The 12,007-nt window shown below is 43.1% G+C and overlaps 1 protein-coding gene across 6 annotated transcripts in view; it reads left to right on the top strand.

Annotated features, from left to right (window-relative positions):
- The first annotated feature begins 3,717 nt into the window (after nt 1–3,717).
- The window catches only part of exd2 (exonuclease 3'-5' domain containing 2), a 73,690-nt gene continuing 65,400 nt past the window's right edge, over nt 3,718–12,007 (top strand). For 2 of the 6 annotated variants that reach the window (XM_063052575.1, XM_063052583.1), the window contains exon 1: nt 4,963–10,434. In XM_063052575.1, coding sequence (XP_062908645.1) covers nt 10,090–10,434 — 345 coding nt within the window. In that variant the 5' untranslated portion in view covers nt 4,963–10,089. Of the gene's footprint in view, nt 4,008–4,962; nt 10,435–12,007 lie in introns of those variants that run through there. The other 4 variants (XM_063052568.1, XM_063052561.1, XM_063052554.1 and 1 more) reach the window with 4 other exon arrangements.

Below are 12,007 nucleotides of genomic sequence, written 5' to 3'. Positions count from 1 at the left end.
AACTCAATGCCACGATTGATGAAGGCCAATGCACCGAATGCCTTCTTAACCAGTCAACCTGCACAGCAGCTTTGAGTGTCCTATGGACTTGGACCCCAAGATCCCTCTGATCCTCCACACTGCTGAAAGTCTTACTATTAATACTATATTCAGCCATCATATTTGACCTACCAAAATGAACCATCTCACACTTACCAGGGTTGAACTCTTTCTGCCACTTCTCAGCCCAGTTTTGCATCCTATCGATGTCCCGCTGTAACCTCTGACAGCCCTCCACACTATCGACAACACCCCCAACCTTTGTGTCATCAGCATATTTACCAACCCATCCCTCCACTTCCTCATCCAGGTTATTTATAAAAATCACAGAACAGATCCCTGAAGTCAAGAAGTCCAAGATCCAATTACAGAGCGAGGTGTTGAGATCCAACAAGAAAAGTTTACTCACCTGCATCAGAGAGATGATCCTATTAAATGCCAAGCTATAAGCAAGTATTTCTTTTAAGGAGAGAGATCAAACCTTTATGCAATATCCAGGCATTGTTTCCACAGTTCCTTTTATAATTCCACTCAGATACCTATTCTGTTCAAAACCACTGATAATAAAGAACAGCACATAATTTGCCTTCCTAATTCATACATTGTACCTGCATGCTCAGTTTTTTTGAAGACATGGTTCCTTTTTCAATGTCCATTTAAAATTTGTCTACTTTTGTTTCTCTTTCTCTATAAAAGTGAATGGCCAACTATTTTATCAAATTATGGTCTATTTGCATGTGTCTGTTCTTCTGTAGCTGTTTAATGTTCCTTATTGTCCAAACTAACACCTAGCTTTGTATCGTCAATAAAACGATCAACTCTACCTGATCCCTTAATCAAAGCCATTGACATTGATTGTGAACGGACAAGGTTCCCTATCAGTTCCATCTGGTACCTCACTGCTCACACTTGCCAATCCATAGTGACTACTATTGCCTTTCCAATAACCTCAATCCATGCCATTATACTGAGCACCCACAAAATGCTGGAGGAGGTCCCTCACCTAAAACCAACCCCCCACCATGCCTTTATATACTTCATGGCCACTTTGAGGTACAGGACTGGAACCCTGCGTGGTCTTTTCCGTCCATTGAAAGTTCAGTGTGTTGTGCATTCAGAAATGCTCTTCTGAACAGGGCTGTTACAACACATTTATTTGTGTTACTGTCTCCCTCCTCCCAGCTTGAACCAGTCTGGCTACTCTCCCCAACCTCTCTCGTTAACAAGACATTTTCACCCACAGAACTGATACTCACTGGATGTGTTTTGTTTTTTGCATCATTCTCTGTAAACTCTAGGGACTGTTATCCATGAAAATTCCAGGAGATCAGCAGTTTCTGAGATACTCAAACCACCCCGTCTGGCACCAGCAATCACTCCATGGTCAAAGTCACTTAGATCACATTTCTTCCCCATTCTGATGTTTGGTCTGAACAACTACTGAAATTCTTGTCCATGTGTGCTTTAATGCATTGAGTTGCTGATTAGATGTTTGCCTTAACGAGCAAACATGCGATGCAAGAGGCGGCATAAGAATATCGGTGAGAAGAGTTGGCCTATTCAAGTAGATGGCATATGACAATTTTTATAATTATGCCATTACAGATATGTAATGGCAGATATCCATTACATACACAGATGTACAGACATCCCTAATAAAGTGGCCAATGAATGTATTCCACCCATTTTATTTTTAAAATAGTATTTTATGTAACACCTTACCAAAAGCCTTTTGAAAGTCCCAGTATGTTATTTTATCTCTTATTCCTGGTAAACCCTCAAAATTCTAGCATTTGACAAACATGATTTCTCTTTTATGACTCCATGTTGGCTTTACCCATCCCATTATTTTGAAAATCACTGTAGCTACATATTCGGTTGTTCTTGGCAAATGTTTCTACAGCGAGGTTTGCCATTGCCTTCTACTGGGCAGTGTCTTTACAAGACAGGTGACCTCAGCCTATATCAATACTCTTTAAGAGATTGTCCGACAAGCGTCAGTGGTCACATAACCAGGACTTGTGATATGTACCAGCTGCTAATAGGACCATCCGCCACCTGCTCTCATAGCTTCACAGGACCCTGATCTGGGGGCTACACCTTGTCCAAGCTGCAGACTAGCGGAGAAAAGGAGCTCCTTTTACACCTCCTTTGGTAGAGACCTACCTCCACCCCGCCACCCATAACCACATATCAGATTCTAATATTTCCTATTACCGATGGCAGGTTCAGTTCCTATTTGTTTTCTTTATCTCTTAAATAGTAGTGTCAGATCTTCCATCTTACAAACTGAGTACCAATCTAAAAAAACTGCTTTCTGCCTAGACGTCACTTCAAAATACTGAATACCTCCTATGCTTTTAAGCTACATTCTCAACCTGATCAGTCGCTTCCCACATATACCTTCTATCCTCTTTGAATTTGTGTTGTCTGATTTCTATCACCTTTTCTAATTCCTTACCAATAGTTTGCACCTGCGTCACAGTGCTCAAAGGCACAAGGTATTGTTCAGGTGGTCGCAATCCTGGTAACACATAAAAGGCTGGAGAAACTCAGCAAGTCTGTCAGCATCTATGGAGAGGAATTACAGCCTCAGATCAAAGTGCCATCAGTGGACATCCCACCTCTCCCGGAAGTCTCCGGCATATTGATAGCGGCTCCCTGACGCCTGGAAATTATATAGAATTCCCTGGAAATCGATTTTTTGGAGTGGGAGAGGGGGAGGGGCATCCTGATTGGTCTCTCTTTGTGCTAAGTAGACAGTAGGCAGTTTTCTCTGTGGGCAGGCTTTACAGTCAACCTCAAAAATAATGACAGTGTAGCTCGCTGCACTGTTTGCAACAGTGACTTTTCTATTGTCCATGGTGGGTTAAAATGTAAAAGACATGTTGAGGTGAGTTTAACAGGTGTCATTCGTTCATTAGCATAGCTAACGTTATTTAAACTAGCTGGCTAGCTGCTAAGGAGCTACGCTATTGAAGTCCTACTTGATGAGGCCAAACTCCCTGTAGACTTGCTTAAAGTTGTGATAGATGAAACATGATAATATAAGTACATATTTCAATGTCATCTTTTATGCAGAAACCCAACCTGGTTTACAGATTAGACAAAATCACTAAACAAAGTATCACATACACCCTTGGAGGTCGACCGGGGGGGGGGGGGAATATGGGGTTGCGGGGATTGGGGGTGCTACCTCCCTGAAATTAGTTTTTGCAGGGTGGGACGTCGGCGTCAGTGTTTTGTGTAAAACACGGTGATCAGATGTCTTGTCTAAGCCTAGAGGTTCATGGTTTGCCATGAAACGCCACCTGGAGCTCAACCCTGCGGTGTAGTTCTCTCGACATTGACAATTAACAAGGGTACCGGTACGTCAGAGAATTTGACTTTTGCCCCGTTACATGGAATAATGTTTTTTAAAAACCGGCCATTATCTGGCCAATTACATTTTGCCATGTAATGAAAAGTATGAGTTACTTGGCAGCATCGACTCTTTAAAATGTATTGAAATGAGTTTAAGATCTTTTGGTTCCTAAAGTCTGTTTAAAAATACAAACTTAAATTGTCGCAAGGCTTCTGGAGAGGGAAAGTATAGCACCTTCCAAATAATGCGGCCATAGTTGCATTACGTGCCGCTGGGAAGTTGTATCTGTGTCCCAAACAGGCACCTGCTCGCTCTCCTGGGGAGCCCAGCTCTTGCTGTAGACCCGGAAGGAAATTCCATTCAGATATGAGACACAATAACATCAGCAGGGCGAACCAAAACGGAGCCGAACAAGGAAGGCAAGGCGAAATAACAAGACATAAAACCGTGCGAGCGCGGACCGCCGACTGCCAACTGCAGAAGCTCCGGAGGTCCAGCCCAGCAGTTGGGAGGACTGGCGGTAGCGCTGAGCTTTTTGGAGGGTGAGGCCATCTTTCCAGCAGGCGAAGTGTCCTTGTTGAGCAACAGCAGGTCCGGAGTGACGGTAATGATGTGGGGGGGGAGAGTGGAGGGGAGGGAGGGACGCTGAGAGGAGGGAGCGGTGGTAAACCGTAGCGAGCAACACACACAAGCTGCTGGAGGAACTCAGCGGGTCAGGCAGCACCTGTGGCGGGGAAGAAACAATCGATGCTTTGGGCCGAGACCCATCGTCGGGACTGAAGGGAGCAGAATAACACGGGGGGGGGGGGAGGAGAAGGAGTAAACGTAGGCCAGAGCAATGGGGCGGGGGACTGAAGTAAGAAGCTCGGAGGTGATTGATGGAAAAGTAAAGGGCGGCAGAAGAAGGAACCTTAATAGGAGAGGACAGTGATCCATCGAATTTAAAGCGGAGCAGGGCAAAACAGGCATGAGAGGAGAACTGGACTGAGGAGTAGAAGAAGAGAGGAGTTATTACCTGGAGTTAGATTTGAAAACAATGTTCATCCCATCAGGTTGGAGGCTGCCCAGACGGAATATGAGGTCTTGCTCCTCCAACCCAAGTGTGGCTTCATCGTGGCAGTTGAGGGCATGGCCACCGGGAGAGGGGAGAGAGTGTTGGATGGGGAGAGGGGTGGGTGAGGGACAAAGTGGGGAAAGTGAGGGTGTTTGTGCCTGAGGGTATGGAGAGGCAGGGAAGGGAGAGGGAGAGAGTGAATGGAGGGAGGGAGGGGAGGAGAGTGTTGAGAGGTGGGGAGGGGAAGGTTGGGGTAAAAGGGTGGTGGAATGGAAGGAGGACGTGTGGTAGGAGTGGGTGGGAAGAGAGGTAGTGAAGGGTTAGCAAAAGGATAGAAGAGGGGACTGGGGAGGCAGGGCAATGAATAGTAGAGAGAACAGAACGTAGAATTGGAGGAACATGGAAGCCCAAGAGAGTGGGAGGGAGAGAGAGGGAAAAATTGAACAAGGGAGAGTGAGGCAGGGAATGGGTAGTGGGATGGGTTGGATAGACCAGAAAAGGCCAGATGAACAAGGACATAGAGGGAAAAAGGAAGGTTGGAGGGGCGACTGAGAAAAGGGAGGGTAAAGGAAGATGAGGGTTGAAGTGGATGTGAGGGTTTCTGAGTGGGAGAGGCAGTGAGAGAAATTAGAAACAGGAAGGAGTTGACTAACTGACCTCTGTCTGCTCCAGCATTCACTGTGACCAAGGCTGATCTAACCTTGGCCCAAACACCACCTGTTCTCTCTCTATACCAGAGACTCGCCCATTTAAATGTCTGTCAACCTCTTTACAATAGAGAATTCTAAAGATTATGACCCTTGGAGGTGAAATTTTCCCCATCTTCATCTTAAATTCTAATTGTGAAACTGCCAGCTATCTCACAGAGTGGATGCTTTCAATTGCTCATGTGATCTTTTATATTTCAATGCAATCAGCTTTTTTTCTGTTGTACTCTAATGAGCATAGCTGGTCCCTCTAGCATCTCAGTGGTTCAGTCACACTGCATGGATAGCTGTCCTAGCAGAAAGATGACAACTTTTCCACTAAATCAAACCAAACATAGAACAAACTATGCTCTGGTAGTATGGCTCTCAGGTCTCATTGTCATCTTCCTTTGGCCCTTTCTGCACCTCTATGCATCTTGTGTTCTAATTATGGTTCTTAATTAAAACCCTTGCTTTATATTTACTGAAGGAAAATGAACATTTTTCACTGAGTAATCTTCGCTGCCTTCCTTCCTCAGCCTCTGCTTAGTACCTTTTCTTTCCCAAACCCCATCTCATTTCACCCCCTCTCGTTCACTATCCTAACATTGTTGAGGAAAAGCAATAAAGGCCAGAGAAAAGAAGAGGCGATGAACAGGTCTGGGCCAGGAGCACACAAGGAGCGGGTGATTCACACTGTGTGTAACTTTCCATTCAGTTAACCTTTTGCTTTAATCTTGCAGTAAGTGTTCCTATGAAGCTTAACTTTACCTAGTATGCATCGGCATGTTTTACCTGAAACGTTAAATGTGCTATCTTAAAATCTCCCTTCCAGTCAAGCCACATTTTCAGCTTGTATTGCTGGAATATTACCATTCAAGTGGGCATTGAATAAAGACTGTAGACATGAAACTGTTTTACTTTATGTTGTGATAGAGCTAGGGCTGAATGTTGGAACCGGAGAGTTAGTTTGGAACAGGTGCTAGTTTGATTTGCAGTATTGGCGAATACCTGGGACAGCTGGAGGACCAACTGCTGACAAGAAATCTCAGAGCTAAGGAGAGTTTAAAGGTTTGAGCATTAGCTTAAAAGGTGGGTTACCATTGAATGGAAAGTAACTACTTTCACAGGTACCTTGGGTTTAGTACATTGGCAAGAATCATTCTTACCAATAACATTACTTTCAATGGTGTCCATATATACTAGTTACTATCCTTCATGAGCTTCAGTCCATGCACAACTCTGCTGTGAGCACTAACTTGCATCAAACCCATTGTCCCTGTGTTTGCTCATCTACATTGGCTCCCAACCTACTAACATTTTCAATTTAAAACACTTATTCTCAAGTGCATTGATGACTTTTCAATTTTTTTTTTCTGTAACATTTACCAGGGCTTAAAAACATTCCAAGGTGTGGTAGTATCTACCTAACTTCTCTCTGAATTGATTTTTGTCTTTATATCTCTACTGTTCTGTCCCTCCTCTTTCTTTGACATTGTCCTCAAAATCCACAACTTAAAGCCATTCTACCTTAGTCTTCTGTGGTCATCTCTCTGAGACTTAAACAGGACAGGAGCATCTGTGGACAAAGAGTTAATATTATTACTGGGAAACTTGGAACGGATGGATATTTCAGCTTGCAGGGAAAAGAAGCAATGAGTAGAACAAAGTGAATGCTGGTGATAAGATGGAGACCAACAGAAACTGGAAGGCATAATTGTGTCAACAGAGGTTATGAAAGCTTGGCAATGATGTCTGGAATATCAAATGCACAGGTGTAATAAACATTTGCAGCAGCACACAGGCACATAACACAGGTCAGCAGGATTCAAAAAACATAAATTATACACATTTTTGTTTACAAGAAAGAACACACTTACAACAAAAAGTATTGTTGTGCAAAGTGGTCATAGCGTTGCTATACTGAGATAGAGATTAGGGTTATACAGGTTGGTTCCAGAGCCAAATAATTAAGGAGAACTACCTGTTTCAGAACCTGCTGGTGTGAAACTTTAAGCTTCTTTATCTCTTGTTCAAAGCTAGTCACAAGAAGATGGCGTGGTCCAGATGGAAGAAGGCCTTCGATTCTGAGGCTGTGTCCTCTGGTCTTAGACACTCCCACCATGGAAAACATTCTCTCCATATCCACTATATCAAGGCCTTTCATGATTTGATTGGTTTCAATGAGGATCTCCCTCATTCTTCTGAACTCCAGTGAATACAGGCCCAGAGCTATCAAACACTATTCATATGTCAAGCCGTTCAAACCTGGAAACGTTTTCATGAACCTCCTTTGAACCTTCTCCAGTTTCAACACATCCTTTCTAAGGGGCCCAAAGCTGCTCACAATACTACAAGTGAGGCCTCACCAGTGCTTCATAAAGTCTCAACATTACATCCTTGCTATCATATTCCAGTCCTCTTAAAATGAATGCTAACATCATATTTGCCTTCCTCACCACACACTCAACCTGCAAATTTACCTTCTGTGAATCCTGCACATGGACTCTTAAGTCCTAATGTGCCTCAGTTTTTTGCATTTTCTCTCCATTTAGAAAGTGGTCAACCCTGTTATTTCTTCTACCAAAGTGCATGACCATACACTTAACGACACTGTATTCCATCTGCCACTTCTTTGCCCATTCTGCTAATCTAAGTCCTTCTGTAGCCTCTCTACTTCCTCAAAATTACCTGCCCCTCCGCTTTGTGTCGTCTGCAAACTTTGCAGCAAAGCCATCATCCAAATCATTGATAAATGACGTAAAGAATTGGTCCCAGCACAGACCCCTGTGGAACACCACTAGTCACCAGCATCCAACCAGAAAAGGCTCATTTTATTCCCACTCTTTGCCTGTGGCCAGTCCGCCACAGTTATATCCATGCTAGATTCTCCCCTGTAATACCATGGGCTCATATCTTGTTAAGCAGTCTTGTGTGGAACCTTGTCAAAGGCCTTCTGAAAATCCAAATGCCCAACATCAACCAATTCTCCTTTGTCTATCCTGCTTGTTATTTCTTCAAAGGACTCTTAACAGATTTGTCAGGAAGATTTTTCCGTGCGGAAAGTGGGCTGACTACAGCCTATTTTATCATGTGCCTCCAAGTACCCCAAAACCATGTCCTTAATAATTGACTCCAACATCTTCCCAACCACTGAGGTCATACTACTTGGCCTAAAGTTTCCTTTCTTCTGCCTCACGTCCCTTCTTGAAGAGTGGAGTGATATTTGCTATTTTCCAGTCTTCTGGAACCATTCCAGAATCTGGTGATTCTCAAAAGATCATTACTATTGCCTCCACAATCTCTTCTGCCATCTCTTTCAGAACCCTGGGATATATACCATCTGGTCCAGGTGACTTGTCTTCTTTCAAACCTTTCAGTTTCCACAGAACCTTCTCCCTAGTAATGGTAACTTCACACATTTCATGACCCCTGATACCTGGAACTTCCACCATATTGCTAGTGTCTTCCACAGTGAAGATTGATGCAAAATACTTATTCAGTTCATCCGCCATTTCCTTGTCATCCATTACTACCTCTCCAGCATTGTGTTCCAGCAATCTGATATTCACTTTTGCCTCTTTTCAACTTTATCTATCTGAAGAAACTTATAGTATCCTCGTTAATGTTATTAGCTAGCTTTCATATTCCATCTTAAAGACATTTTTAGTTGGTTTCTGTTGGTATTTGAAAGTGTCCCAATCCTCTACATTCCCACTAATTTTTGCTCTTATTATATGCCTTCTTTTTGGCTTTTGTGTTGGCTTTGACTTCTCTTGTTAGCCACGGTTGTATCATCTTTCCTTTAGAATACTAATTCCTTTTTGAGATGTACATGTCCTGTGCCTTCTAAATTGCTTCCAGAAATTCCAGCTATTGCTGCTCTCCGTCATTCCTGCCAGTGTCCTTTTTCAATAATTTCTGGCCAACTCCTCTCATGCCTCTGTAATTCCTTTTATTCTACTGTAATACTGATACGTCTGACTTTATCTTTTCTTTCTCAAAATTCAGTGAATTCTATCATATGATCATTTCTCCTAAGGGTTCATTCACCTTAAGCTCTCTGGATCAATTCTGGATCATTGATTAATGCCCAATCCAGAATAGCTGATCCCCTAGTGGCCTCGAGCATGAGCTGCTCTGAAAAGTCATCTCAAAGACATTGGAATCCAGCACCAACCTGGTTTTCCCAATCTACCTGCATATTAAAATCACCCATGACTATTGTGGCATTGCCCTTTTAGCATGAATTTTCTATCTCCCATTGTAATTTGTAGACCACATCCTTACTATTTGGATGTCTGTATGTAACTTCCACCTGGGGTTTTTTACCCATGCGGTTTCTTGGCTCTATCCACAATGATCCAACACTTTCCAGCCTTATGTCACCAGTTTCTAATAATCCGATTTCATTTTTTACCAACAGAATAATGGCACCCCCTTTGACTTCCTGCCTGTTTGTTCGATACAATGTGTATCTTTGGACATAAGCTCCCGGCTATTTTCTTTCAGCCATGATTCAGTGATGCCTACAACATCATACAGGCCAATCTGTAACTGTGCTCTAAATTCATTGACCTTATTCCGTATACTGCGCACATTCAGATATAACACCTTTAGCCCTGTACTGTATTCACCTTTTTCGATTTTGTCCACCTTTTACGTTGCAATTCATCCTGTTGACTGTAATTTTGCCCTATCAGCCTCGCCTTGTTAGAAGTCTCACTACACATTGCCTCTGTTTGCAAACCATTTTAGATTTTTAGAAATTTTTTTGTCATGTCTCTTTAAACGGCTAATAAATTCTCCTGTGATGAGCCTGCATGAATCACTATGTTAAATGTTATAAAATATAGGCTTATAGGCGTCATTTTGTAGGTAGCAGAATTTTGACCCTTCTGTTTTGATTTAAGTGTGAAATGAATTTTCAGTAGGACAACTGAACCATGTCTCGGCCACAAGCCCTAGCGCTGACTGCGGCCACATTACTGGGTACGGCTGTAGGCTGCCTATATTTGTGGAGGACCCTCAGAAGTCCCAAATGGAAGAGGGCTCTAACCAGCCAGAATGGAGAGGCTGTGAACAGACAAGAAAGTAGTTCGCCAAATGGCAGTGAGGAAGCCTGCTATCAAACCAGCACAAGTCACCTCTCAAATCCGAGTCCACTGGTGCACAAGATACTGGGAGCAGGTGCCTTCGTGGTGGAGTCAGAAGTCGACTGGGAGCAAGTGTGGCCACCCTTGAGAGCTGAATTGGACCATTACCCTGTGATTGGAATTGACTGTGAGTGGGTGAGTGTGACTGGCAATGTCTGTTTTACTCTCAACCTCTTGGTGCTTTGCCTTGCTGCTTACATAGATCCTTCCCAATTCTGAAGCCTATGTTCTTAGTCCCTGATTGTACCACCCACCTCTGCCCACACTACCACCAACAAAGGCCATTTCATACCGTACCTTGCTCACGACTGCAGCTTCCCTCCCATATATTTCAACTGATCTTTATCCAGTCTTCTCCTCGCACCCTGTCTGTATGTCCACTGGTGTTAATTCAGCTCCATTTCACTGTTATACATTAACCCCTCTCCCCCACTATCCCAAGTCACAGTATGTCCACTGGTTCTAATACAGCACCTCCACACTGTCACCCAGTAACCCCTCTGCTCCACCCCACCCTGTGTTACTGACTGTATGCCCACTGGGGTTAATGGATCTCCCTACCATTTTGCCAGCACCTCATGTTGACTGTATCTCTACTAAAGGTAATAAAATACACTAATACTGACACATGCTAACAAACACCTTCCACTAGTCCTCAATATGCTGAGGTATTGACTTCCTGTCAGCTCCCCTGTGCTGACACTCAGCAACCTACAGAGCATGAGAAGTAGTGGGTGTGAGCTTGATGCAGCTTCATATTGCTCTCGGATTATGGCTGATCTGATCTTGATTTTGCTTTAACTCCCTTGCTTAATCTCCAGAGCCTTCTATAATCCAGTACCCAATCTAGAATGACTTGATTCCTCACCATTCTATACTATCGCTAACAACTCCATTAATGTTAAACCGCAATTTCACACATGAATTTTCATTTTTTTGTTGTTCATGTTTGGGATCGAGGCTAAACTGTCAGTACAATGTGCTTCTTAAACCACTGCAGTCCTTTTGAAGGTGTTCTCATGGTTTTATTTGGTGCTGAGTTCAGGACTTAGACCCTGTGATGTACAGTATTTCCAAGTTAGAAATGTGTGTAACTTGGAAGGGAACTCGTAGAATCTGATATTCTCATATACTTGATGTCCTTGTCTTTCTTGGTGATCAACTTTGCAGTTCAGAGAGGTGCTGTCGGAGTGACCTGGGCTAAGTAACTGTTGAGTTTTGTAGATGGCAGATATTATAATATCTACACTTGGGACTTTCCTTGCTCTCGGAGATACCACGACTCTGCCGTGACTCTGTTTCGACCCTGCCTGCACCTTCACTTGCCTTGACCATGCCCTCTCAGGGCCTCTGACTCTGCCACTGCTCACCTCTCCATTGTTAGCATTAATTGTTATTAATAAAGTGTTATTATTCAGGTATTTAGTAGTTTTCTTTGTTTTGTTTTTTTTGCCACCAATAAGTAGGTGCTGGGTATCACCAGCAACTTCTTAAACTGTTACCTTCGAAGTAGAAATTATGAAGAATTTGATACCTTCAAATTCTTCAGTTTGTAACTTGAAGTAGTGAAATAGTTTAATTTTCACTCTAGACCATCCAAGTCTGATTGCTTGAAACTGTAGTAAGCAAAACAGTTCTGAATTGTCTTACTGCTTATTTCTCGGCAACTGTCAGTAACAAAAATTGCTGCGCTTTGAACACAAACACA

This window comes from Mobula hypostoma, chromosome 1 (assembly GCF_963921235.1).
Source record: "Mobula hypostoma chromosome 1, sMobHyp1.1, whole genome shotgun sequence".
Lineage (NCBI taxonomy): Eukaryota > Metazoa > Chordata > Chondrichthyes > Myliobatiformes > Myliobatidae > Mobula > Mobula hypostoma.
The sequence above is the reverse complement of the archived record's forward strand: the minus strand, read 5'-3'. Positions and strand labels throughout refer to the sequence as shown.